At 41.4% G+C, this 27,233-nt stretch overlaps 1 protein-coding gene across 1 annotated transcript; it reads left to right on the plus strand.

Moving 5' to 3' along the window:
* Positions 1-1,025: 1,025 nt before the first annotated feature.
* Gdi2 (GDP dissociation inhibitor 2) lies at positions 1,026-27,040 on the plus strand. The gene is made up of 11 exons (XM_032885083.1): positions 1,026-1,261; positions 10,675-10,782; positions 12,767-12,866; positions 15,900-16,034; positions 17,155-17,353; positions 17,868-17,999; positions 21,144-21,243; positions 23,159-23,330; positions 25,717-25,861; positions 26,001-26,055; positions 26,146-27,040. The coding sequence occupies exons 1-11, from the start codon at positions 1,217-1,219 to the stop codon at positions 26,290-26,292; spliced, it is 1,338 nt and encodes a 445-aa protein (XP_032740974.1). The 5' UTR covers positions 1,026-1,216; the 3' UTR covers positions 26,293-27,040.
* Positions 27,041-27,233: the final 193 nt, after the last annotated feature.

Consider the following 27,233-nt stretch of genomic DNA (forward strand, 5'->3'; position numbering starts at 1 on the left):
CTCTATGACTGTCACAGTAAAACTGCTTCTCCCTCTTCTGTACCGCCTCTTAAGTAGCTCTTCCCTTTTCTCTTTCTTCTTTTGAGAGTTCTGCATAACCTGTCAAATCTTTCTCTGATTCATCACTTTGCTACTCAATTAGACATCACCGTTAAACACGGGGGCTTACTTCTACAAACTTTACATTTACTGTCTGGGATCAGAGGTGCGCTAAGGGCGCGCCTGTATTCCATCCAGATTAAAGGTGTGTGCTAAGGCCTGCAGATATTGCTTCAATGGTCTTGAGGGTTACTGGAAGGTCTACTTTGTACCCCAACAACCCCGCTGGCTGAGTCCCACTTGCTTGGTTATCAGGGTATATACTCTTAAATTTATAACCTGCTTAGCATCTCAAGCTAGAATGCAGAGACCATTATACAGGAAGGCCATTCTGGACCACATTTTACCTAAAGTATGGATACATTTATTTGTTGGAACAGAACCATACAAGTTTAAAACAGGGCAGACAAGAATCCTGAGCTCCTCCCAGCCCCGCGGGCAGGGGCAGGAGCCAAGCTGCAGAGGCAACGAGGCTGCCAACCTTCCGAGTGGCTGGTGTTCTCACGACTTGGCCCAGCACGCACGCACCGTGCGGTGCACACCCCACTCAAAGTCCCAAGGGCGGAGTTCGGGCTCTGGGGCCTGAAGACTTAACCGAACTCCATCTCATGTCTAGGTGCCGGAATCAGGCACGTGGTAGCCCAGCCGCAGTTTCCGCCCTGTTCTCCTATTCAACTCTACCCTAGGCTTCGCGTGTCGCCGCCCAAACCACCGTAGCGCAAGACGGGTAGGAAAAGAAAAAACCCAAACCGGAAGCCAAGATGGCAGCCTCCCTCCCTTCTCTCGCGAGACGGGAAACGAGGGGGAGGTGGGGCGAGCGAGAGATGCACCAATGAGATAGCAGGTCTCCCGTGACTGACAGCACCGGCGGCCTCTCGCACGCCCCGCCCCGGCTACGGAGCTCGCTCTCCTCTCCCCGCGCTCTCCCCGCCTCCCCTCCCTCCCCTCCCGGCTCTTCTCTTCCCGTTGAGGTGGCGGCCGGCCTCGCCTCTTTCTCAGCTCCGTTTTTCCTCTCCTCGCTTTTTTCCCTCTTCCCCCCGGGGCCCAGAACGGCCGGACTTCTCGCTCCCTTCTCTACGGTGGCCTCCGAGCCCCTGTGTGCGCTCCTTTCCCCGCCATGAATGAGGAATACGACGTGATCGTGCTGGGCACCGGCCTGACGGTGAGCTGCGACGGGGAGACGTGTCCGGCCGGCCCCTGCCGGGCCCGGGGCGAGGGCGGGTCCGGTCGGTGTACACTAGCCCCGCCCGCGCCCGGACTGCCGGTGTCTGCACCCCATTGGCGACTGTCCCAAGTCGCCCGTGTTGGGTCGTCTCCCTTGGGAGGGAGGTCGTGGCTTGGTGGGATGCACTGATTTGAAGACGCCCTAGTGTGTTAGGAAAAACCAGGATGTGGAACCCGGGACGTGTATGTGGGAAGCCAGCCCATTGGGAAGTTGAGGGCTGAATCGCCCAACAGCCGGAGAGAAACAGCCCGGTCCTCCTGCAGGAAGGAAGAGGAAAGGGAAAACAGCTCGTGCTCCTGGCACTTCCCTTTTGGGTGGATGACCTCTCCCGCTGGGAAGCAGGCGAGCCCCGAACCGAGCGGGAGGGAGTCGCTGCTGGCGCTTGCCTTTCTATGTGGCGAGCCACAGCAGCTCGCTCAGCTGGTCACTTGGCGCAGAAAGCCAGGCAGAAGAATGATCGCTGATTGGTGATTTGTCCTAGAGTTTGGCCAACTTAAACTTTCTAGAGAAAATAATGAAACGGGTTTTTTTTTTTAATTCCTTTTTCTAATAAGCCTTAAGTATTGTTTTACCGTCCTCTCATCCTCTCTCTCTGGGAATGGGAAATGAATTTTCTCAAAACTTGTCTATTAAACACTTTTCACGCCGGGCCCTTGCTATGTTTCCCTTTTGTTCGGTTTATTGCGTGTCACCACTGTTTCTTGAGGAGGAGGAGGCCAAATTCTATGTACTTCAGGCAGGTTAGAAAGTAAATGCGCAGCGTGAATATGCTGGTATATAAATGTAAGGGGCTATCTAATGCTACAGTTATGTTTTCGTATCTGCTTAGGTCTGGAAAAAATAGAGACAGGTTTTTATATCTTGTGCTCCCCCCACCCCCAGCCTCCGCTGTAACAAAAGAGCTAATCATTTGCAAAAAGGAATTGGAAAGAGAACCAACCATTTTGACTATCAATTGCGGTGTGTGTGTGTGGGTGGGTGGGGGAGTTGAGCGTGAAATTATGAGTGAATTACTTCATCAGGAACATTGATGTATGCATCCTATATGTATGTCCATCAAGTCTCCAAGTCATTTAATAAGAGCCGAGGCTTTTGAGTTTGTTGAAATGGATCGACATTTCTTAGGATCAAATTGATATCTTTAAGATAAAACACTCTGAAATAACTCTTTTAGAGAAAACCTTCATTTTTCTATTTTTTTATACTTTTAGGAGAAGCTTAGTTTTCTCTTTACAGCGATCAATGATGATTGCTAGAAGAGATTGTTGTATTCTGACAAGGTCTCACTATGTAGCCCTGGTTGACCAGGAATGCAGAGCTCTGCCTATCCCTGCCTCTGGGCGTTGGGATGAAAGGCAAGGCCAAGAGGTCCTGCGAGGCTCAATGAACATGTGATTGCCCAAAGAGTAGACTGTCAGATAGACAGCATTGCTCATCTACAAAGCCATCTACTTACTTAAAATGTGAATGATTGAGTCAGTCGATCTCTCTCTCTCTCTCTCTTCTCTCTCTTCTTTCTCTTCTCTCTCTCTCTCTTTTCTTTTTTGGGGCAAAGTCTTTTTGTATAGCCGGCTATCCTGGAACTCCCTATGTAGATCAGGCTGGCCCTGAACTCAAAAGTGATATTTCTACCTTCTCACTATCCCAGTGGTCAGTGCTGGGATTAAAAGGCACATACCATCACACCCGGGGTTGGGGTAGGGGGTGGTTGTCAGTTGGGAAGACTCAATGCCTAAATTAATCACTCTACCCTGCTCTCTGCAGGTTTACCTTTTTTAGTGCCTAATTGGGATTCCAATAGTACAGCATACTGAGTTGTTTGTGTGGCCTGTTAGCTGGCCCTGTGGCTGCCAGTGTATTGTGAGAGCCAATTATTTCCTTTTTGTATTGTCATTGCTAATACTTCATATTTGCCCATTAATAAGGTCGGTGAACTGTAGATAAGTGAGTGCACAGCCATCATGCAGGCTTCCACAGGCCTAGTTTAGAAGCATCATTTTGTATCAAAGACAGCACATCTCTTTAACAAAGTAACACCCTTTATTTAAATTTTCACTTGAATTGTAAATTTCTTAGTGATTAGTGGATACATATGTAACTAGAATTTAGAAGAGTTTCTGCTTTCTTACAGCTGGGCTAACTTTCTTACCGGCCTTCCTAGATACATACTAGATGGTCTTTGAGAATTGTATCAGTGTAGGATTGTGATCATCACTGGCCCATCCTTGATAGAAGTAGTAATAGGGGGATGATATTAGTAGGACTTGGGTGAAATCTTGAATTAGGTTAAGTCTTGAAGAGACACTCAGTCAAAGTTAAAAAAAATCACAAATTAGAAGTAACTTTGAATATCAGAGTGTACACACCATTAGTGTTTGACTTGTAGACATTCAGTGCTGGAGATTTAAGAACCTAATAGAAGGGTGTATGCCAAATGTATAATATTAGCATGTCAAGGGCTTTGAGTGAAGGAAACTCGTTACTTCAGTGTTGCTTGGTGTTGGCATTGTTTTCTATCAGTTACATTCACTTTAGTCCACAAGCATTGAAAGTAACTTTAGTAAAGAAGACCTTTAATTTTCTATGAGAAATAGCAGATTCTGTGTTACTCTCTAAGGTTGAGAATTATCACTTTAAAGGCTGTGAGGTCATGGTACACACCTTTAATCCCAGCACTTGGGGGCAGAGGGTGGGCACAGACACAGATGGACCTCTGAGTTAGAGGCCAGCCTGGTCAACAGAGCTTCAGGACAGCCCAGGCTACACAGAGAAACCCTGTCTTGAAAAAGAAAAGTGGTAGTACCCCTCCCCCCTCCAAACCTATAGTGTATGGACAAGCTTTTCTGCTGACACCAGAGTAAGGAGAGTGACAGTCTTGGTAACCAGTGTTTTGTGAGGCTAATTTTTGTGCTGTGACATAAGGAATGCATTAAGTCCTAGCGAGCTTTCTGGGGACTTCAGCCCCTTCAACTAGGTTCAGGCTGCTTTGCCTTTTGAATTATTCAGTCTCATTTTTGCTTCCTATCCCTTCTTTGTTGGTTGGCTGGCAACTTCTGCATTTCTATGCTTTGAGCATGTGTAAGCAGACTTTTACCACATAATTGGCACACAACACATATGGGCTTGGTAATAAATCACTGAGTTGTGCTGGATTAGTTTATTTGAAAAGAGCCAGCTCGACAGCCATTTGTGTTTCCCGAAGTCTTTGTTCTTGTTTTATTTTCTCTAAAGTAAGCCTGCACATTATGAGCAGAAACATGTACTTTGGCGTGTAAACAACTCATTCTCAGCATTATATGCTTGAAGATTATTTTATATCCCAGAGTACTCTCCATATTATTTCTCTTTATTAAAACATATTTATCAAATTCTAGGTTTTGTGCTTGATTTGAGAATCCTAAACTATAATTTAAATTTTCTCAGACTTAGATTTGATCTTGAAAACCTTCGCCATAGCTTCGAGAGGTATGGACAAAGGACTTTGTGTTCCTTGCAGTAGTAGTCACAGGCCAATGTTTTCAAATTCTTTAAAATCAAACTTTTTTTTAAAAAGGTTGAGTATTCCTAGCCTAAAAATGTTTAATTTAGAGTGCTCCAAATGAATCAAGACACAGGTGGAGGAGTAATAAGAGGAAATGTAGGCTCTGAGGCGTCTATGCATATAATCTCAGTACTGAGGAGCCAGAGGCAGGAGATTGGAGTTTGTAGCCAGCGTAAGCTACATAGTGAGACCCTATCTGACTTAAAAAAGAAAGGAAGCACGAGAAGTTCAGATAGAATCCCCAGAACCTCCATAAAAGGAAGTTAACTGACTTTGAAAATGTTGGTAAGCCTGTTGTGATGGTATACCCCTTAATCCCACTACTCAAGAACTCTTAAGTTCAAGGCCAGCCTGGTCTACGTAGTGAGTTCTGGATAGCCAGGGCTACATAGAGAGACCCCATCTCAAAACAAACTAATAAAGTATTGGTAAGCTTCAAGTAGCAGGGGCTAGTAGAGTAGATGGTGGAGTGGGAAAAGGGGCTTGCTGCCAAGCCTTGCAACTCGAATTTGATCCCTGGGACTCACAGGTCTCTGCTCTCAAGTGTTCCTATGACTTGCAATTTGCCCATGGTATCCATATGCACACATACAAAAGTGTCAATAAAAATGTGTGCAGAGCTAGGCAAATAGTGTCAGTATGCTGCTTGTGGAGAAGAGAGGGCCTCCAGATTCAAAACAAAAACCAAAGCGGTATTTGTTCTAAGTGACACTTTGGAACAGGTTTTTACGTTATTAGGCCCCTTATCTTGGTGCTGAGCCTTCTGTTTTAGGGCCATGGCTATGCATGTTTGTAGGCGTGTGAAGAGTTAGATGGAGATGCTATTCAGCAAAGTGTGCTGTGATGTCTGCTTTTATTAAGTGAGAATGTGGTGTTTTGGTCATACTCTTTTTAAATGCAAGAGCCTGTTATTCTGCTTTCATATATGTTGAACAGTATATCCTAATATGTTACTGAAAGAAGCTGGGGAGCTGGGTGAAGTGGGCCACAGCTTTAGTCCCTGTGCTGGGAGGCAGAAGCAGGCAGATCTCTGAGTTCAAGGCCAGCCTGGTCTGTCTACATGATGTGTTCCAGGAGAGCCAGTGTATATAGTGAGACCCTGCCTTGATAAAAAGGAAAAGAGAGAGACAGAGACAAGGTATTGCTTTTAAGTAATATTAGGGCTGATTATTGTATTTGTAAAATGCTTTCAATTCTGTTTATCAATATGACATTAAGACAGTGAATAGGTAGACAGAGAATGGAAAATGTTTTGTAGTACTTATGTGCATATGCATAGGTTTATTAAGGACTTCACATTTCTAAAATATATAAAGATCTTTTATAATGTGGCACAAAAATCCCATTTAAGAAAACGAGTCAGGGCTTGAGAGGTGGCTCAGCAGGCATGAGCACTTGTTACTCTTGCAGAGGACCTGGCTTTGATTTCCAGCACCCACATTGTGGCTCACAGCCATCTGTTGTAACCCCAGGCCCAGAAATGCATATATATACATGCTGGCAAAACACTCATGCATATAAAGTCAAAAAAGTAAAACAGAAATAAATTTAAGTGTTTGTAAAAAATGAGTCAGTGGCACCAGTGCTTACCCAGAATTCCTAACCTCCAGGCAGCTTACAGTGACGTACGTGCTCTGCAGCTACAGCCATCTGATGCTCTCTTCTGGTCTCTGGGCACATGCACATACGCATGCGCGCACAGACACATACATACATACATACATACACACACACACACACACACACTAATATGTGTAACTATCGATGAAATATTTTAAAAATTAAATATTGCAAACAAGGGGGGAAAGGGCTGAAAGTGTGATTAAGTTCTAGCAGGTTCTGCCAATCATCAATCAGTTATAAAGTGTTCTCAGCCTCATTTCATCAGGATCCATGAGGAAACCACACCCTGGTCAGAGTGACTAATGGGCCTGAAATAGGGATTTTCATATATGTCAACGCAGTGAGTCTGCAGTCATAATGGAAGGCTTTCCATGGTGTGCTGTAACAAATGGTGTGCCCGAAGTGGCCACAGAAGACTATTTAACTAGCAAAGAACTGGAAGTCAGTGCCCCACCAAGAGGAGAGTGTTCCCATGGTGTATTCACTCGGTGGAGTCCTCTTGCTTTGCTATCAGAAGTGCAGTTCCCTAGACTGGCTGCTTCCACAGCACCTGGGAACCTACCAGAAACACAGAGACAGACACAGGAATCAGAATCTGCATTTTCACATGAGCCCCAGGTGACTGTCTCTTGACAAATGCTACTCTAGTAGCTGCTCTTCAGAGAGCCGTCCCAGACCAGCTTTATCACCATCACCTATGTAGGAACTTGTTAGAAATGCAGGTTTTCTACATGGACTGACCCTGGGCTCCAACCTCATAGGTAGCAATGAATATCCTAGTAAGAGCATCAGTGGAAGGGGAAGCCCTTGGTCCTGCTAAGACTGAACCCCCAGTGAACGTGATTGTTGGGGGGAGGGCGGTAATGGTGGGAGCATGTGGAGGGGAACACCCATACAGAAGGGGAAGGAGGGGTTAGGGGGATGTTGGCTGGGAAACCGGAAAAGGGAATAACAACCGAAATGTAAATAAGAAATACTAAAGTTAATTAAAAAAAGAAAAAAGAAAAAGAAAGAAATGCAGGTTTTCATCCCCTCCTTTCCTAAGCAGCCCAAGAGGCAGATCTCAGTTTTTATTAGACCTTGGGGAGCTATGGATTCAGCCCGAGTCTCCAGAGCCTGCTTATAGTACATTTTTCAGCAAGACAGTAGATTGTGGCAAAGTAGGAAACATATCGAGATCCTCTGCTTGCAGGATTAAGCAGAATTTCATATAGGACATAATACTTTAGGCTTTGCAGGCCACATGGGCTCGGTCACAACTGCTGTTACTGGGAAATTAGCCACAGACTGTCTGTATACAAACAAGCATTGTGATACCCCTGTAAGATTATTTATAAAACGAGTCTGCCAGCTAGATTTGACCATGTACCCAAGAGGCCCTGTTCTGTAACAAGAATAAGTGGTTCCTTGTAAGACTTCAAACAAGCTGTATATGTCTTTGGCTCTAGCACTTACGAAGCAGACGAGGTGGATCTTGGAGTTCAGGCCAGCTAGGGACACACAGTAAGACACTGTGTCAAAAGGCAGAGCAACACCAATAAAACAAATCTTATCTGGGGGTATGTGTGAGGAAAGCCTAGGACAAGCACTGTCAGTCCTTAAGCACTGTTCATCTGTTTTGAGATGGGATTTCTCACTGGCCCTGAACGAATCTGGGTAACCATGGAGGCCCAGGGCTCTGCCTGACCTGAAGCACCAGCACTGGGCTTACAAGCCTGTGCTAGCCTGCTTGACCTTTTTATGTGGGTCTGGAGCTCTAACACTGGTTCTTGTGCATGGAAGGATTGTAGACCAAGTTGTCTCCTCAACCCATCCTTTAAACACCCTTGTGTTGGACTTCAAAGCATCTGCCAAACAGCACAGGGGTAATGTATTTTAGCTCTTACTTTCAGAGGTTTCAGCTGCAATGGCTGGGAGGCTGTAATGAGGCAGAGCAACCCACATACTGACACAGAATACATGTGCTGGATGGCTGTCTTTTCCTCCCTCCATACCAAATGCCTGCACCTTCCTTCCACATGACAAGGCTGCCACGGTCAGGTTAAGTCTACCCCTGCCCCGCAAATACACTCAGGAAGTCTAGTTTACTCTAAACAACACAGATCTGAGTGTTAGAATGTTTCACTTAATGATATGAAAAGTCTTGTCTGCCTTGTAGTATGGCGTGTTGGAACATGCTAGTACTTACAGTGTGTGTGCCAGCCTAGTAGTAGGAAAACTCAGTCTTACGATAAAAAGAGGAGAATCAAATGTAACCTTTATTCTCCTGTAGTAATTGTCATCTTGGAGCTGACTGCCCCCATCTGCTAACCTAGGCCTGGAAGCTTCTAGCCTCCATACAGTCTAATCTAGGCCCAGAATGTTTTCAGCCTCTAAGATTTAACTGGTGAATAGACTCACCCCTTCTTAGTTCTTTCTAACTCTGGCTGGCTGGTTCAGTTTGGCTGTTCTGGCTCAAAGTTCTCTCCATCTGATTGGTTCAAACTGGCTTTTCTCAACTTCTCCTGAAGTTGTTAAGGCTTTTCCTGGCCTTAAACTAAGTCTGTTCTAATCTTTTCCCTCCTCGTTCTCTAGCTCATTCTGTCTTCACCTGTGTGGAGCTTGTTCTCTCTCTGCAACCTGTTTGTGCACCTGTCCTGGTAAAACTGCTGCTTTCCTTTCTGTCTGCACTGTTATCTTTAGGAGGACTCCTTTCCTCTCTCTTCTCGTGAGAATTAGGAGTATCCTATTCAGTCACATTTTTCTTTCTTTTTTTTTTTTTTATTATTAATTTATTATGTATAAGTACACTGTAGCTTTCTTCAGATACACCAGAAGAGGGCATCGGATCCCATTACAGATGGTTGTGAGCCACCATGTGGTTGCTGGGAATTGAACTCAGGACCTCTGGAAGAGCAGTCAGTGCTCTTAACCACTGAGCCATCTCTCCAGCCCCAGTCAAATTTTTCTGATTCATCACTTTGTCTGCCACTCAATTAGACATCACTTTCAAACAAGGGTGCTTCCTTCTGCAAACTAACTTTACCTTCACTGTTTGGGATTACACTGCGCACTAAGGGTGTGTCTGCATTCCAGCCAGAGGGATTGAAGGTGTGCGCTAAGGCTGAGCCACACCACAACAGGAAACAGCTCTTTTCAATAAATAACACAATCTTGGGTTCACACTGTGATGAAATATGCTGCAACAATCAGCAGTTACCCTGTGCTGTTAGATGGGCTTTCCAACATTATTTTGCATTCATAAATTGTAATTATTAGTACAAATGATGGGTTTTATCTCTATTATTTTTTATGCTCATCGTCTTTTCCTTCAGTGTATGTTTATGCACCCTGTACTTGCCTGGTGCCCATGGAGGCTAGAAAAAGGTCATAGTTCTTGGAACTAAACGTTGTAGACGTTGGGAACTGCCTTGTGGGTGTTGGGAAACAATCACAGTTTTTCTGAAGAGCTTCTGGTGTTTTAACCTCTGCACCATCTCTGCAGCCCTCAACTGCTGCGTCCTTGTAGGTTTCCAGGGGTAGATCTGTGTCAGGTGGTGAGGGAGTGAAGAAAAGAGTCATCACACACATGGGGTGGCCCGTGCTTTCTGCTGGAGAAGACTCAGCCTCCCGGAAGCTCAGTGTGTGTTTTATATAGAATTGAATAGAGATGGTCATTGGGTACATCTGAACAAGGAGACCTGGTTTTAAGAGGTTCAGTTTTGAAAGAATTTACCAAAGCCAAATAGTCATAGTTTGTTAGTTATTTCAAATAAAGATGTTACCTCATGTAAGTTTTTACATTCAGTCTGTAAATGAATGGCACTGAAGGTTTTCCTTGAGCTGGATTTTGTCACATGCAGTGTAAAAATGGGTGCTACAAGTGTGCCTTTAAGTTAAATTTCAATGCCTCATAAAGGCCTCAGTGAATGCTTAGTAGAAAGGAACAGAGTAACAGGATGCAGTGAAAGCTGCCTTTGCTCTGTCTGCCCAGTTAAAAACCAGCTCTTCTGTCCTAGTAGTGGGAATCTTATTTTTACCTGGGAGCTCACTGGAGTCTAGGAGAGGCCTTAAACCTACCCGTTTTGTCATGGCGAACAAATGTTTTAATTACTAAGAGAAGGCATAGTGAGTCTACTTTTAATAAAGAAGACACGTATACATGTTGGGTATGCCTTCTCTTTTAAAAATATCCATTTACCTTTAGGAATGTATCCTGTCGGGGATAATGTCAGTGAATGGAAAGAAGGTTCTTCATATGGATCAGAACCCATACTATGGAGGAGAAAGTGCATCTATAACACCGCTGGAAGATGTAAGTCTCTGCTCATACCTCTTTGCAGTAGGGTTACTTGTGGTGCCCTCTTTTGCTTTTGGACCTGGTCTTGGTTTTGGCTTATTATTATTACTGCCATTTTTTGTGGGGTAGGAGGAGGGTTTGAGACAGGGTGTCTTTCTGCCCAGTCCTGGATCTCTATACAGACCATGCTGGCTTCAACTTCCCAGAGCTCCCCACCTGCCTCCACTTCTGTCTGAGTGCTGGGATTAAGGGTGTGGAGCACCTCGCCTGGCAGTTTTGGCTTATTAAATACTATTTAATATGTTGGCAGCTCCGATTTCTTAAGAGCTTCTAGTGTGGTGGTTGTAAAAGTGTTCAGTGAGGACGAGGAAGCATGGGGAGGGCTATGCCCAGTGTGCCAGCCGACTCCATTGCCAATACCTGGTCTGATTATGGCTTTAGTCTCTTGTCACCCTGTATTCCTCATCGCTGTTTCAATTGGAGTTGTGTTTGTGGGGTTAAAGTCAGAGCTGAGAGTCTAAGTTACTGCTGTTTGCTCCACTGTCTTTTCTCCTTGTCATTTTCTCCTCTTCCCTTTTTGAATAAGACATGAGTTATAAGTGAGTTTTTCTAAATTTATCTGAAGCTTGTAAACATTTGCATGTATGGAGATTAATACCTTTTTTTGTGAAAATAATGTATATTTTCCCCATAAGTATTAAAATCACTGCCTCATTAATTTAATACATATATCAAATATCCCTTTAGGAGTATAGGAGAGTTGAAAGTACTTTATTACCACTGTAGCAAAATCTTCCTTCTGAATCTAGAGTTAACATTTTGGTGCAGTCAGTTAGATTTTGTTGTTGTTGTTACTTGTTACTGTTTTTTGTTTTGTTTTTTTTTTTAATTTTCAAAGTTTTGTTATGTAGCCCTAGCTGGCCTTGAACTCAAGATTTCCCTGCTTCCAGTGTGCTGGATTATGGGTCTGTGCCATTAGACATAGCTTTCTTGTGTTTTTGTTTTGTTTTGTTTTGTTTTTCCAGAGCTGAGGACCGAACCCAGGGCCTTGTGCTTGCTAGGCAAGTGCTCTACCACTGAGCTAAATCCCCAACCCCTTCTTGTGATTTTGAAAAGTTGAAAGTAATAAAGACATTGTGGCACTTGACCTAGATATTTCAGCTTCCATCTATTCAGGATGACATTTTTTATATCATCATAATGTCACTACATTTATGAAAATGAACAGTATATTCAGGTAGTAGACTATATTCAGATGTCCAGTAGTCCAGAGAGTGATAGTTAGCTCTTCAGTAAACTTGTCTTTAAAGCCAGGATTCCCTGAGGGTTCAAGCATTGTGTGTGTTTCTTCTCTCTGTTCTCCGAATCTACAAGTCTCACCACCTTTCCTCTGTCTTTCTTACCTTTGGAGAAGTTCAGGCTATGAGTCTGAAAAAACTTGTTGATAACTTCATAAACTATATTCTGGGAGGCACTCATTGAAGGTGAATGCGTGCGTAGCGTTCTTTGGTGACATAATCATTGGTGTGTGTATGTTCACACTCATCAAAGTGTATACATTAAGTGTGTGCAGTTTTATACAACTGTCGTATTTCAGTAAAACTTCAGAACTGCAAGTTAACAGGAACTAATTCTATCGTTTCTAGTTTTGAAATGTGTAACATTTCTTTATTTAACTTGTGTAGCTAGAGAAGCAAAAATAGAGGGAATGAGTTTAAATGATTCTACAATAAGTGGGAAACAGACTCCTGCAGTGCTCATTAATCTTAGCATCATCCATAAATTAAATACTGTGTTTAATTACATAGTATATTGACACCTAAAAGCCTTATCGGACTAAATAGAAGTTTTTCTCTGACAACAGTTTATCTGACTCAGACTAATGCCTGTACTTTACCTCTTGCTGCGTTACACCGTAGCCACTCAGTCTAAAAACGACTGGTAACTTTTGATGAAAATTACATTTGTTACATTATTGATATTTTTGTTCTGCTTTTAGTTATACAAAAGATTTAAATTACCAGGACAACCACCAGCATCGATGGGGAGAGGAAGAGACTGGAATGTTGACTTAATTCCCAAGTTCCTTATGGCCAATGGTAAAGAGTTCTGATATAATTTGTGACAGTGTACTCAACCTGACCTGGATGGAGAGGCTGTTACCCCAGGCTGGATGCGCTGGGGCTTGTTTAGGCAGAAGTGGTTTAGCAGTGTGTTCCATTGTAAGTGTCTGCAGTCAGATTAACAATGGAGGGAAGTGGGGAAAGAAGCAAAATCATGATGTGGCACAGTGCCTATCAGAATTGAAGATTTTGTAATATATATAAAGTTCTCAGGAAATTACAGACATTTCACACTTGCTGCAGGTCTGGTATGGTGCAGTACAACCAAAATTCTCAATACAGTAACATTGTAAATATTTGTAAGACTCCCATTTTGAGGCTTACTTGATAATCTACATGAATACATGAAACCGAGTCTTACATGGTCAGTTAAAGGTTTTCTAATTTGTAAGCTTTTGAGATTAACTTCACATTAAAGGTCTCTGTATTTTAGGAGACTAAAGTATCTTGTACATTTTCTGTGGTATCTTTTTTTTTTTTTTTTTTGCTAGGATGGTATTGCATAGTGAACCAGGCATAGTGGTATATACCTGTAATCCCAGGACTCAGGAAGCTAAGACAGGATTGCTAATAGTGTGGGGCTAGCCTGTGCTACAAGTAAATTTTAGGTCAACCAAGTCTCACGTGGGATGCACTGTCTGGTGAAAAAAATAAAAAAAACAAGGAAAAACAAATTTTGTTACAAATTTATTTCCTATGAAATAAAGCTTTACTTTTTCCTTTCTTTTGTTTATGTTTTATAGTTTGTATTAGTACAGACTTTGTCTTAAATTTAAATAATAACGGAATTCTTCTGGGGTAAATAATCAACCAGTTTGTATAATCTAGGTAACATTAACAGTAAGTGGAAAAGAAACAATTTACATGGTCAGAGTCTCAATCAGATTTGGTTTTATAGTGCTAGGGATTGAGCCACCATTTAGACTTAATTTGCTTGATGTTTTGATGTATAAGATAAATCTATGTATATATGTATGTGGTTCCAGTTAGCATGTAGTTTTCAGCCTGTGTACACAGTGGTACCTGTCAATATCAACAACTCACACATTCCTTTCTTCCGTCCTCTTTTTTTTTTGGTTCTTTTTTTTCGGAGCTGGGGACCGAACCCAGGGCCTTGCACTTCCTAGGCAAGCGCTCTACCACTGAGCTAAATCCCCAACCCCCTCTTTTTTTTTTTTTAAAGATCTATTTATTTATTATTTATGAGTACCCTGTCACTGTCCTCAGTCACACCAGAAGAGGGCATCAGATCCCATTACAGATGGTTGTGAGCTACCATGTGGTTGCTGGGATTTGAACTCAGGTCCTCTGGAAGAGCAGTCAGTGCTCTTAACCACTGAGCCATCTCTCCAGCCTATCCCTCCTCTTTATTGTACCCCCTACATACACATTCGTATGTAGGAAGCATTGTGATTCTTTCCCAGAAGCCTTTTCTGCTTATTGCTGTGTTTGGATTTGCCTTTCCCTGTACCTTTATTAACTTTTGATAGTATTCATTCTGTTTCTGTCACTTTGTTATTGAAAGTGAGATTTGGATTTTTAACATAAATCTGTTGTCTATTAGAGGGCGGGGTGAGTTTTAGTTATTTACCAACTCCCCTGTTTCTTGGTGAGTTGGCCAGTGTTGTGCTCGGCATGTTTATAAAGTGTTCCCTTCGCAGTGAACTCTTACAGTTGATTGCCTGTCTCAGGACACAGGGTAGCCTCTCAGTGGGCCTCTGCTGTAGTTCTGCTCCAGGTCTTGTGTTACAGAGCGTTCGCTGGTGCTTTCCATTGCGCTTTTGATTGTGGTGCTTCCTAGGCTTAATACACTGACTGTTTTCTTTTTAACTACGTGATCCTAAGAATATCAGTATTTGCTGTCAGAGATTTTTTTTCTTTTAATTGGATATTTTTTATTTACATTTCAAATGTTATCCCCTTTCCTGGTTTCCTAGCCATAAACCCCGTATATCCCCCCACCCCGCCCCCGATTCTATTAGGGTGTTCCCCTCCCCAACCACCACAAGGTAATCCTCTGCTACATATGCAGCTGGAGCCCTGGGTCTGTCCTGGGAGCTCTGGTTGGTTGGAGTGGTTTAAAAATATATATATATATTCATTTTATTGCCATATAAAATTGCCTCTTTTACTGTATAAATACATGACTCTATGGTATGAAGTTCACCTACTTTTATCTCCTTTGAAAACTTTCAAAGAGGCTGGCCATTTGGCACTTGGTACCATTTATTGTTACCATTTTGTCTTGAAATTTTATCCTATTACTAGCCCAGGGCCTTCTTCCTCAGCCCTCTGACATGGTTGTCTGATGTGCCATATTGAATTATATAGTCAATTTGTAATTGTGGGTCTTCATATTGGGGCCAGTTGATACAGGTGTTCAGTGTACCTGAACTCCGCTGCATGAGTACCTCCTCATACTTTATTTCTTGACTATATTTGTTTTAGTTGTGGAGTTTGAACATAGTGGCTCATACATGATGTACTCTTCCACTGAGTCATGTCTCCAGCCCTAACGACCCTGTTATAGTGCTCCTTTCAGAGCAGCAGTAAGATGGTCTTGGTCTCATAAACGTGTTGGTGATTGGTGCATGAGCCTCCTAAGGCTTACAGACAGGTGATATTCCTAATTGTGATCTTAAGCTATCTGATGCCGGTGATAGCTTCTAATAAATATAAGTTGAAATATTGTCTGTGTCTGAAACAGAACAGAAGTGCAAAGTTGCCTGAATCACTTGCAGTAAAGCAGATCTCTTATCACTGCTGGTTCATATTTCATGGCCTTTGCGCATGATGGAGGTTCACTAGCCTACAAGTTGTAACATTGAGCTTAAACATGTGCTTCAGGTGTATATTCTAGCCGTACCACTTAAAATGTGGCTTTGGAAGCTTCTGGTAAGACCTGCTGTACAATGTCAGGAAAAAGTTGGGGGGCTTTAGTAGCAAGTTTTGCTCCTTTTTAATGGTGGTAAGGTTTGAGTGACAGTTTGCATTACGTGGCTTTTCTAGGTCAGTTGGTGAAGATGCTGCTTTTCACAGAGGTCACTCGTTATATGGACTTCAAAGTCATCGAAGGGAGCTTTGTCTACAAGGGAGGGAAAATCTACAAGGTTCCTTCCACTGAAGCAGAAGCCCTGGCATCTAGTACGTAATTCTCATTTTATTATCACAATGAGATTTCTAGTGAAAAGGAATCTCAGAAATCCATTTATCTAGGCACAAGTACTTACTGATTATGTCCCAGTTAACTTTGGTGTTTGTTCCATTTAGAAGAAGCCAGGAAAGGATATAAAACTAGGAGTTTTCCCATTTTTATCTTACTACCAGCTGTACGTTGGTAGGACTGACTCAAGGAGAGAGCTTAGGGTTGCATACATCGCCCTGTCTCTCATGTATATCATACTTTTTTAAAAAATTAATTTTTTTTTTTTTTAGACAAGGTTTTACTATGTAGCTCCAGCTGCCCTAGGTCTAGATCAGGTTGGCTTAGAACTCATAGAGATCCACCTGCCTTTATAGTCAAGTGCTGGAATTAAAGGTACGTGTCACCACAGCCAGTGTATTTCTTTTAAAGATTTTTTTTAAAAATTTATTTGCCTCTATATATGTGTGTGCACCACATGGGTGCCTAGTGCCAATGGAGGCCAGGAGGAGGCATTAGATCTCATGGGACTGGAGTTACAGATGGTTGTGAGCGACCATGTGGGTGTTGTTAACTGAACCTGGATTGGCTGCAGAGCAGCAAGTGCTCCTAGCTGCTGAGCCCTCTCTCAGGCCTGTGTGGAGCAGTGCACTGGTTGTTAAAGATTTCATTAAGCAAGTGTCCTACAGTGCAGTCACTACCTAAACTAAGTTGTGGTTACGTCTTCCTTGGTGTCTTGGTCTTTTCCCATGAGGTCTAAGTGTGTCGTAGCATTCAGAGGTGGAAAGCAAGCAACATTCATAATTTGGGGAACTGGCTGAGTCACAGATCAGCATTGTTAGAAGAAGAACATTGGTATAGATGCATTTGGATCAATTTTTTTCAGCATTACTTATTTTGTGTATAAGATACAGAATTTTTTCTCTGAAAATGCGTACCATTTAGTAAGGTTTTGCTGTGCAATTGAATATTGTGAATGACCTGTTTTAAAGTGTTGTGCAGCTGGTGTCCAGGTTATGTAAATGATATATGTTGAGTCATGACATTGCTGTTTAAAGTGCCCCCACATTCTTAGTTTCTCAGTCTCTAATTCCGTGTGCTTTTTGAAAAAATATTTTTCAGGCTTAATGGGACTGTTTGAGAAACGCCGCTTCAGGAAGTTCCTAGTTTATGTTGCCAACTTTGATGAAAAAGATCCTAGAACTTTTGAGGGTGTGGATCCTAAGAAGACCTCCATGAGAGATGTGTATAAGAAGTTTGATTTGGGCCAGGATGTTATAGACTTTACTGGCCATTCTCTTGCACTGTACAGAACAGATGAGTAAGTAGGCTGATGAGTGTCATTGGCTTGGCTCTACAAAGGCAGCGGACCATCTGCTAGCGGTGCTAGGAGGTGCTTTACTGCAAGTGATCTCGGCAACGTTACAGGTCCTGTACTGGATCAGTCATATTAGAGTGTCGATGACAGACAAAGGATGAGGATTCCAGTCAGGACTTTTGGGGTTTTCAGATCTATATTTTTCTTGAAACTTTGAACTGTGAGACTGCAGACTGTGAAACTCCAAATGTGAGACTTTGGACTTGTGTGTTGCTGTTTGGTCCTGGGAAAGAGGTTCTGGTTGCAAATGAGTGTGTGGGTGTTTAAAGAGAAATTAGGGGATAGTAGTTTGAAATCAACAAGAAAGAAATAGACTTCTAGGGGTTGGGGATTTAGCTCAGTGGTAGAGCGCTTGCTAGGGCGCAAGGCTCTGGGTTCGGTCCTTAGCTCAAAATAAACAAACAAACAAACAAACAAACAAACAAACAGACTTCTAATGTTCATTTCCTTTCCCCAGCTACTTAGACCAGCCATGTTGTGAAACGATTAACAGAATTAAACTTTACAGCGAGTCTTTGGCAAGATATGGTAAAAGCCCATACCTCTATCCACTTTATGGTCTTGGGGAATTGCCACAAGGATTTGCAAGGTGAGTGCTTGTTTTACCCATTACCTATAGCCCTGAAGATCCTAGACTTACTTCATCCTGACTCATGAAGGTGAAAAACGGCTCTGAAAAATGAAATGCTATTAGCTTGTTTTCTGTTTTGGAGATTTTTGTTCTTATTAAAATGAAATTTATGCACAATAAGCCCAGAGCTTCAGTTAAGTGAAATGTAGTTTGAAAAGTGTATACACTTTATAGACATGTATCATCGCAATTCCAACTACACAGAAATGTTTTCCTCCCACACAAAGGTACCTGAGATCATAGTTAGTCCCCTCCACATAGAAGAATACATTCTGTGCTCAGTGCGTATAAGATCCCCTTAGGTTGGTGCATGGGCCGGGGACCCACCTATACTGAGAGTCACAGTATTACATACATTGCATGGTTAGACCGCAGTCTTTGGTGGGATGTCTGGATTTCCAGTTTAGGGCTATTATGAATGAAGGTTTTATGAGAGTTCTGTGCACAGATAATATTGCTGACTTGATGTTGAAAGTATGATTTCAAAAGTAATAAAGCACTGCTTTCCTGAGCACTTGTGCCATTATTATACACACAGCAGTGAGGGTCTTATTTATTCCATACTTGGTACTATTAATTGACATTAACATTACATTTATTAATGTGTGTATAAGTGTGTGTGCATGTATATGTGTGTGCGTTTGTATATGTGGGATGGTTGCGGGCTCTGTCCTACTTAGTAGTTCCTGTGAATTGAACTTGATGTGAGATTAGTAAGTGTCTTTATCAAACTTTTTTAAATTTTTTTATTAATTTTTATTTATATGAGTACAGTGTAGCTGTCTTGAGATGTACCAGAAGAGGGCACCAGATCCCATTACAGATGGTTGTGAGCCACCATGTGGTTGCTGGGATTTGAACTCAGGACCTCTGGAAGAGCAGTCAGTGCTCTTAACTGCTGAGCAATCTCTCCAGCACCCTTTATCAAACTTTTTAATTAAAATTTTTTTGATGTTTTGAGACAAGTCTTTTGATGTTTTGAGGCCGTCTCTGTATGCGTCTCTGGCTGTCATGGAGCTGGTTTGTCATCCAGTCTGGATTTGAGCTTAGAGATTGCCTTCCTCTGTCTGTCGAGTTCTGGGAGTGAAGGCATGTGTTATAGTGCTCAGTTTTAGCTTTACATTTAATCTGTGTTTTCCGTGTGTGTGTGTGTGTGTGTGTGTGTGTGTGTGTGTGTGTGTGTGTGTGTGTGTGTGTGTGTGATGACATAATTTTACCTTTTAAAATCCTTTCATACTGTGTCTGTGCACGTGCATCTTCCCTATGGAGCAGAGGACAGCTTGTAGAGTCTGACCTTTCCTTCTACCATGTGGACTCGAGGCATCAGACTCGGCCATCAGGCTTACCTGCAGACAGTGTCCCAGCTCCACATCTCGCTGGCCCTCATATGGCTTCACTTTGCATGCCTAGAAAACTAATCTTTACTGCCATTTCATGAGCTATTTGTAATTTTGTTTAGGGATTGTCCAAGTCTTTTGCCAAGTTTTAAAGATTTGAGTTTTTGTTTTTCTTGTGGGTCATTTTGATGTATTCTAGCTCCAGTCTTTTGTCAGACCTGACACATTACAAATATTTCCTTCTAGTTGGTGCTTGCCTTTTATAAGAAATTTCATAGTTTGTGAAGCTCACTATGTCAAACGTATTTACATGTGTTTAATGCACTTTGAGAACTATGGAATCTTTGCTTGGCCAAAGGGCACGAAGAGATGTTAGAGCTTTGCCTTTTCATGTAACTGTCATCACTCCTCTTGAAAGAATGTTGATGCGTAAGTGATGGAGGGCTTGGGCCTAATTCCTAAGCCCTGGGATTTAGTTCTAGCTGCATTGTGTGTGTGCGTGCGTGTTAGCCGCATGTTGACATCTAGTTGGAGGTTGATTGAGTTGTCTTTGCCTTTTCCTTGCTGCCCTGCTTACTGTAATGTTGTAGTGAAGTCTTAAAAGTCAATTGGTATGGATCTTCAGATTTTATCTTGGCTATTATATTAGTGACACACAGGCAAGCACATCTGTGCCACATCTCCAGATTAGATTTTGTTTATTTGGAAATATTTTGCCTTCATTTTGAAGGACTTTGGCTCTTGCTTGTTTGCATTTAGCACATTGAAACTAGTATGGCCAGGGCTGCTTTTGACATGAACGAGAAGGCGGCTGTCTCTGTCTCTGAACCCAGGGACTCTCCTTTGGATAGTGTGGATTTTTCTCTTCTGTCACTAATCTGGCTTTTGGGTTTTCTTCAGTTTTTGACAGTCTTGCGGTTTGAATATTTAGATTATACTTCTAAAAGAGCCAAATTCAGAATTTTAGGTCATTATTTCTTAAACTATTTGGTCATAGTCTGCTTCTCTTTTGGAGCAGCAGTCTCTTGTGTGTGAGGTCCTTGGTGTTCACACTCTTTCATGAGTTCACTGAGGCTCTGTTCATCTGATTTTCTCTTTTTTCATTTTGGGTGATGTATTTTCATTTGTCCTAAATATTATCACTTTTTCGGGTCCTTTTTTCTATGTAGTACTAAGGGAGTACTGGGAGTATTGGTCCCGGGGCTTTACTCTGTTATGCAAGATTGCTACTGTTGAATTATTCCTTTTTTAGTGTGGTTATTTTTTTATATGAAAGAAAAAAGAGCTATATTCCTCTTTATCTCCCATTAATCTCCCCTGGGTTTTCCTTGCCCTTCTAGTTCTCTTCCACATAGACCTGTTCTACTCCTGTCATACATGTATGTGTGTGTGTATGTATTTATTGTGTTACATTATACATTAGAAATATGTTTAGAAAAATGTATTCACATCCAAGCCCTATATTTGAGAACTCTGATTTAAGTTTTATTTTGCTTAACATCATGATGATTCAGATCTCTTTTTATATACTTTCATTTTTATCTATGCTGGACTACTCCTTTCCCTTCATTTACCTCTCAGTATTTCCCTTTCTCCCACCTGTCAGACACTTTCTTCCTACACTTGCCCTCATACTTCCGTGTTGTATGTGCTTATGGTCCAACACCCTTATAGGAGATACTATAATCCATCTAGATTTAAGAAGGGAGATTTTAACAGTTCTTATAATTGTGAACATAATTAATTGATTAAAAAACTTTTTTAGGTTAAGTGCTATATATGGAGGTACCTACATGTTGAATAAACCAATTGAAGAAATCATTGTGCAAAATGGAAAAGTGGTTGGCGTAAAATCTGAAGGAGAGGTAACTATTCCTGTGAAGAAAGTATGTTGTCTGCTGAACAGCGTGGTGTAGACGTTGATGTTAATGTTGGATAGACACACGCACGCTCTTCATTTGGGTCTGCCTGTCTGGTTAAAGTTCTTTTTTAGTATTAGTATTCTATATATTAGGAAGTATTTTGTTCTTCCTTGTCTTCCTTTTAGGTCTCACGTGTGTCTTCAGGAAGCTTCAGGAAACAGAAGTGGGTGTGATGCATTTGTCGTAGACTGAGCCTTGACGATGGCATCCTCTGTTTACAGTGCCATAGCACACATGCTTCCTTCCTCCTTGCACACACGTGATGATAATGATCGAATAATAATCGAATTCCTTCTCATTACCCTGCCACTGCCCAGGGAAAACTTAGAATTATTGGCAAAGCTAGTTTAAATGCTTACCTGTAGTTCAGTAATTATGAACTTATGAAGATAATATAGTTGTTGGTTTCGAGATTTTTTTGGTGGTGCTTGGGGTGGACTCAAGGACCTTATACTTTGTAGGCTTGCCCCAATATAATGTTCTAAAAGGAAAAACACTATAAACACAGATTAAATTCTAAATTATTTACCCAAGTAGTTATTTTGAGTAATGCTCCAATGAGCACTGGTGTACAATTACCTATCTTCAAGACCTTGCCTTCAGTTCTTTTGATTATATTTGAAGAGGCTGAACCGCTGGATTAGCTTATTTTTATTTATTTATTTATTTATTTATTTTTTTTGAGAAATTGCTGTGCTGTGACACCAGGAAAATTATGCTCCATTTTCATGAGGAGTGCGCATACCCTGCTGTCACTTGGCTTTGGTAGTAGCCATCCTAATAGGGGTCTTGTGGTCTCGGTTTGCACATTACTGGTACTTTTAGTGATGTGCTACTTAGCCATTTGTAGAGCTCCTTTGGAGTTATGTCAAATTCTTTGTCCTTTTTGTGTGAGACAAGATTTCTCTGTATAGCTTTGGCTGTCGTGGAACTTGCTCTGTGGATCAGGTTAGATTTGAACTCAGATCTACCTGTCTCTGGCTCCCGATAGCTGGGATTAAAGGCATTTGCCATCACTGCCTGTCTCTTTGCCCACTTTTTAATCAGGTCTTTTTAAAAAAAAAAATTGATGAATTTTTCTTGATCTACTTTGACTCTTACTCCCTACCAGATATATTATTCACAAATATTTCTTGTCATGTTTCTGTTTCTTTTACCTGAATACACACAAATGAGTCTTTGTTGTACTAAAAACTCACTACCAAATTATAATAAATGAAGGTTTTCCTTACATTTTTTTCTCTTGAGAATTCCCCCCCCCCCCTCGGAGCTGGGGACCGAACCCAAAGCCTTGCACTTGCTAGGCAAGCGCTCTACCACTGAGCTAAATCCCCAACCCCTCTCTTGAGAATTTTTGGTCTTTATAGTTTGGGATAAGTTTTAGCTTTTTTCTTTAGTGTATTAATAGCTTTACAAGGACAATGGTTTTGTTCTGTGTTTTTGGGTCTCATGCAGGTAGCCAGACCTCACTGACCTAAAGTATAAACAGATTGGCCTCAAAATTTGATCCTACCCCTGTGTCTAAGCGCTGAGATTATAGGTGTGCGCAACATGGTTTTAAGACTTGCCATGTCCCGGAATTGATTTGTCAAAAGTCACTTGCAAGTATGCTATTTATTTCTGGCTTCTCTTTTCTGTCTGTGCGCCAGTACCAGGTACCAAACCGTATTGACTGCAGTAATCTTTAGGGGAGTCCTCCATCTGTGCTCTTATTTCAAGATGTTTTAGTTACTGAATTTAAGTCTTTAGCATTCAATATACATTTCCAGATTGATTTAGAGAGTTTAACCTTCCAATACACGAATGTTGCTATGTTTCCACGTCATCTCTACAAGATCTTTTAAATGTTTTGTTACAGATTGCTCGCTGTAAGCAGCTCATCTGTGATCCCAGCTATGTCAAGGATCGGGTTGAAAAAGTAGGCCAGGTAATCAGAGTGATCTGTATCCTTAGCCACCCCATCAAGAACACCAACGATGCTAACTCCTGCCAGATCATCATTCCACAGAACCAAGTCAACCGCAAGTCAGGTGAGTTTGAAGGACAGACGAGGGTAGAATTTTGTGAACCTTCTTAGTGTTTCACCCAGATTCCTGCCTTTACTCTGTACTGGAGTAGAGACTTTCCTGTAACCTGGGAAGCCACGTGTGGTCCTCCTAGCAGCAGTGCAGGGAAATGAGCTCAGCCTTGTAAAGACACTGTCTGGAATCGTGGCTTCAGGTCTGGAGTGCATGGATGACTCTTGAGGGCTTCTAGTTTTACTTGTTAGTTTCAAGTCAGGACTTCATCTGAAATTTCAACTCCCAATTTTGATTTAAGCAGTGATTTTCAACAGAGGGTGTGTATTTTGGCTGGAACACCACATCTCTGATTTCACTCAGATGTGGTTTTCAGTAGTTTCCCCCCTTCCACATAGAAACTAAACCACATAACATTTTTACTAAACAATTTTTTAAAAAATGATTCTCAGAATCTCAGACCTGTAAAAACTTAAAAGTTTCAGAAATTTCTACATTTGAAATTACTTAGTTGTAAATACATTGAATCTAGTAAATATGATTTTCAAAAAATAATTCACTTAGGAAGATGTGACGAGAAGAATGCGTGGTCCTTGAGCACAGGCCCCAGCCATGTGGCAGAGTAGGCTAGAATAGATCTTGTTATATCCAGTCAGAGAAGAGCCTACCTCTGTGGCCAGCGTATCTGTAAATATATTTTGTATCTGAGTTTTATATGTGGGAGCATGGGGCTGAAAGGAAGAACCAGACCAAACTTCTAGGATGCTGTTATAAACCCCAACACTAAATGTAAAAGTTAACTTGGGAGTGTCTGCAGACCCATGGCCGCCTCCTATATGTCCTTCCACTGTCTGGAGAGGACTGACTGATAAGTGTAAGGTCATAATCTGACCTTAAGAAAAATGTTAACCATCAATCAAGGTAAAACTTTAGCTTGTGTGCGCCCTCATTAACTTTTACTTCTCGTGTCTCTTCGTGACCTATTTGGACTTTTTGTAAAATGCTGAATTTTTTTTAAGAAAGTAAGGTTTTGTCCTCACTTTTTTTTTTATATTTTCTATCTTGGAATAACCTTTGACTTTAGTACAAAACTGCCATCTAAAATCCTTTCTCATTGGAAAGTTTTTTAAATTTAATCATTATCAGATATATACACTATAGAATTTTTATATGCTTTATTATCTTGATTAAAATATTTTAAATTATATAATAAGTACTTAATAAATCAGCTTAGTGCTGGGTGGTGGTCCATGTGTCTTTAATCCCAGCACTTAGGAGGCAGAGGCAGGAGTGAGCCAGCCTGGTCTACAAAATAAGTTCTAGGTCATCCAGGGCTACACAGTAAAAGGCCATCTTGAAAATCAGATTTCTTAACTATTCAAAACCTTTCCAAACGCAGGCTCATAGAGTGGTAGAAAAATCCCTTTAAGGTAATTTTTTTTGGAGACAGGGTCTCATTGTCAGGCCTTGAACTCACTACATAGACAACCATACACCCAGCTACTATCATTTTTTTAAATATTTGATGTGAGCCATACCTAGGGCAGTGTTCATTGCCAGGTTTGGCAGTTCATAGTCACATACATCCTCAGTCTCTTAATACTTTACAGAACTTTTTCATGGGAAAACCACCCTGGAGGAGGAAATATTTTGACTCATGTTTTTAGAGTGTGGTCATTCATGGCCTCAGTGGTCATGTCAATGATAGTATGACACAACAACTGCTTCTTACCTCATGGAAACTAGGAATGCAAAGAAAGACAAGAAACGGTCTTGGGCACAAGATTATACCCTTCAAAGATATGCCCACAGTTACTTACTTCTTCCTGCTTGAGTGGTTTTTAACCCCTTTGGGGGATGAATGGCCCCTTTAGAGGGGTCCCATTAATCAGATATTCTACGTATTAGATATTTACATTAGAATTCCTAACAACATTATCATTATGATGTAGTAACAAAGATAATTTTATGGTTGGGGTTGCCACAGCACGAGGAACTGTTTCGAAGGATCACACACAGCATTAGGAAGGTTGAGAACCACTGTGCTAGACCCCATTCTCTAACAGCACACTCAGCTCTGAGCTCATGAGTGGGCCAGTGATACTGATACTCTCATGATCCAGTTATCTTTCAAGAGCACCACTAACAGAAGACGAATCCTTCAGAGCATGTGTCTGTTTTGAGTGACATTTTATATCCAAATCATACCATAGTCAAGAGAAATTTCATTAAATATTTGCAATTTGCCAAAATTTAGTTTATCTCCATATATAACACATTGAGATGACAGTGCCTGTTTCAAGTAATTTTAATTTATAACGAAGTGAAAGCATGTGATACTTGAGTGCACTTATGTCCAGAGTTTACAAGTGTCATGTATGTTGTTATTTACTTCTAGATATCTATGTTTGCATGATCTCCTTTGCACATAATGTGGCAGCACAGGGCAAGTATATTGCCATTGTAAGTACAACTGTGGAGACTAAGGAACCAGAGAAAGAAATCAGACCAGCTTTGGAGCTCTTGGAACCAATTGAACAGAAGTGAGTATTGTGCTCATTCATGTCAATTAAAATCAAAGCTGAGATGTTGGTGTCCGTTGCATGGTCAGGTAATTCAATGCCTCTGGCTTAGAAAATAAGGCAAAGCAGTGTGATACGAATTTGTTTTTCCCCCATATAGATTTGTCAGCATCAGCGACCTCTTTGTACCTAAAGATTTGGGAACAGATAGTCAGGTGAGTGTGATGATCTGAAAAGATTTACTAGTCTTTACTGGGGAACATCCATTCCTAAGTAGTCTGAGTCTGTTTAATTCTTACTTCCAGATCTTTATTTCCCGTGCCTATGATGCTACCACACACTTTGAGACAACCTGTGATGACATCAAAGATATCTATAAGAGGATGACAGGGTCTGAGTTTGACTTTGAAGAAATGAAGCGCAAGAAGAATGACATTTATGGAGAAGACTAACAGCAGTACATATTATGTAATTAGGACAAACTTAAAATTTGGCAAATAATGTATATTGTATGAAATCAATATTGTAAGCCCTGCTTTTATGATCGAAGTGGAGATTGAAGAGTGCTATACCAGTGAATGCTCCCTCACTTTTCTAATATCATGTATTAACTTGTTTTCATGGAATGGCTAGTCAGAATTGGTTGGTTCTGTTCAGTTTAACCAAACTGCATTTTTTTTTTTTTTTTGTAGTGAAGGAGCTGTTCTAAACATATATTGATATCGATAGAGAACTTGATACAGTACTTGTATCTTTTAATCACTGTAGCCTTTACGATTGTGTGATGTTGCCCAAGAGCTGGATCCATACAATTTGTGCCATCCTGATATTGGGAGTCAAATTGAATATCCTTTGGTTTCTGAAAACGTTCAGTTTTCTCTATTTTGTTATGTCAAGTATTACAGCAGGGCCCAGATAGGAGAGCCACATGTTTTGTTTATGTGGGTATAAACTTTAACCAAACTTCAGACTTAGGGAGTTGTTTGGAGAAGCCAATATGTGGTATTTTAACCTACAATTGCTGAGAAAGGGAAAGCAGGTAAAAATATAGAAGCACCTTTTATCCCAGGTATGGCTTCTTCAACGGACCAAGCTGCAATGCAGTATTGATTTGACAGAGCCTCAATTTCGATGATGTCTGTTCCAAAATGGCTCCAAATGATTTCTGTACTGCAAAATAAAGCCAAACTCTGGAAACCACTGCTTTTGGTATTGTGTGTCTATGTCCTGCACATGCAGACTACAGAACAACTGCTGAAGAGGCAAGAAAGATTTGGGATGGGAGCCATTTCCTGGCTTCACTTTAGTAGTTGCATTTCATTAGTTACCAGGCTCACTGGTGACCTTAGTAGTTGTGCTCCCTCACCCTGTCCTGTCTATCATTAAGTACTGG

This window comes from Rattus rattus, chromosome 14 (genome assembly GCF_011064425.1).
Source record: "Rattus rattus isolate New Zealand chromosome 14, Rrattus_CSIRO_v1, whole genome shotgun sequence".
Lineage (NCBI taxonomy): Eukaryota > Metazoa > Chordata > Mammalia > Rodentia > Muridae > Rattus > Rattus rattus.

Coding starts and splice junctions, on each gene's coding strand:
- Gdi2 (XM_032885083.1), top strand. CDS start 1,217: ATGAATGAGGAATACGACGTGATCGTGCTGGGCACCGGCCTGACG. Junction 18,000..21,143: donor TTGCCACAAGGATTTGCAAG/GTGAGTGCTTGT, acceptor AAACTTTTTTAG/GTTAAGTGCTATATATGGAG. Junction 25,862..26,000: donor TTGGAACCAATTGAACAGAA/GTGAGTATTGTG, acceptor TCCCCCATATAG/ATTTGTCAGCATCAGCGACC.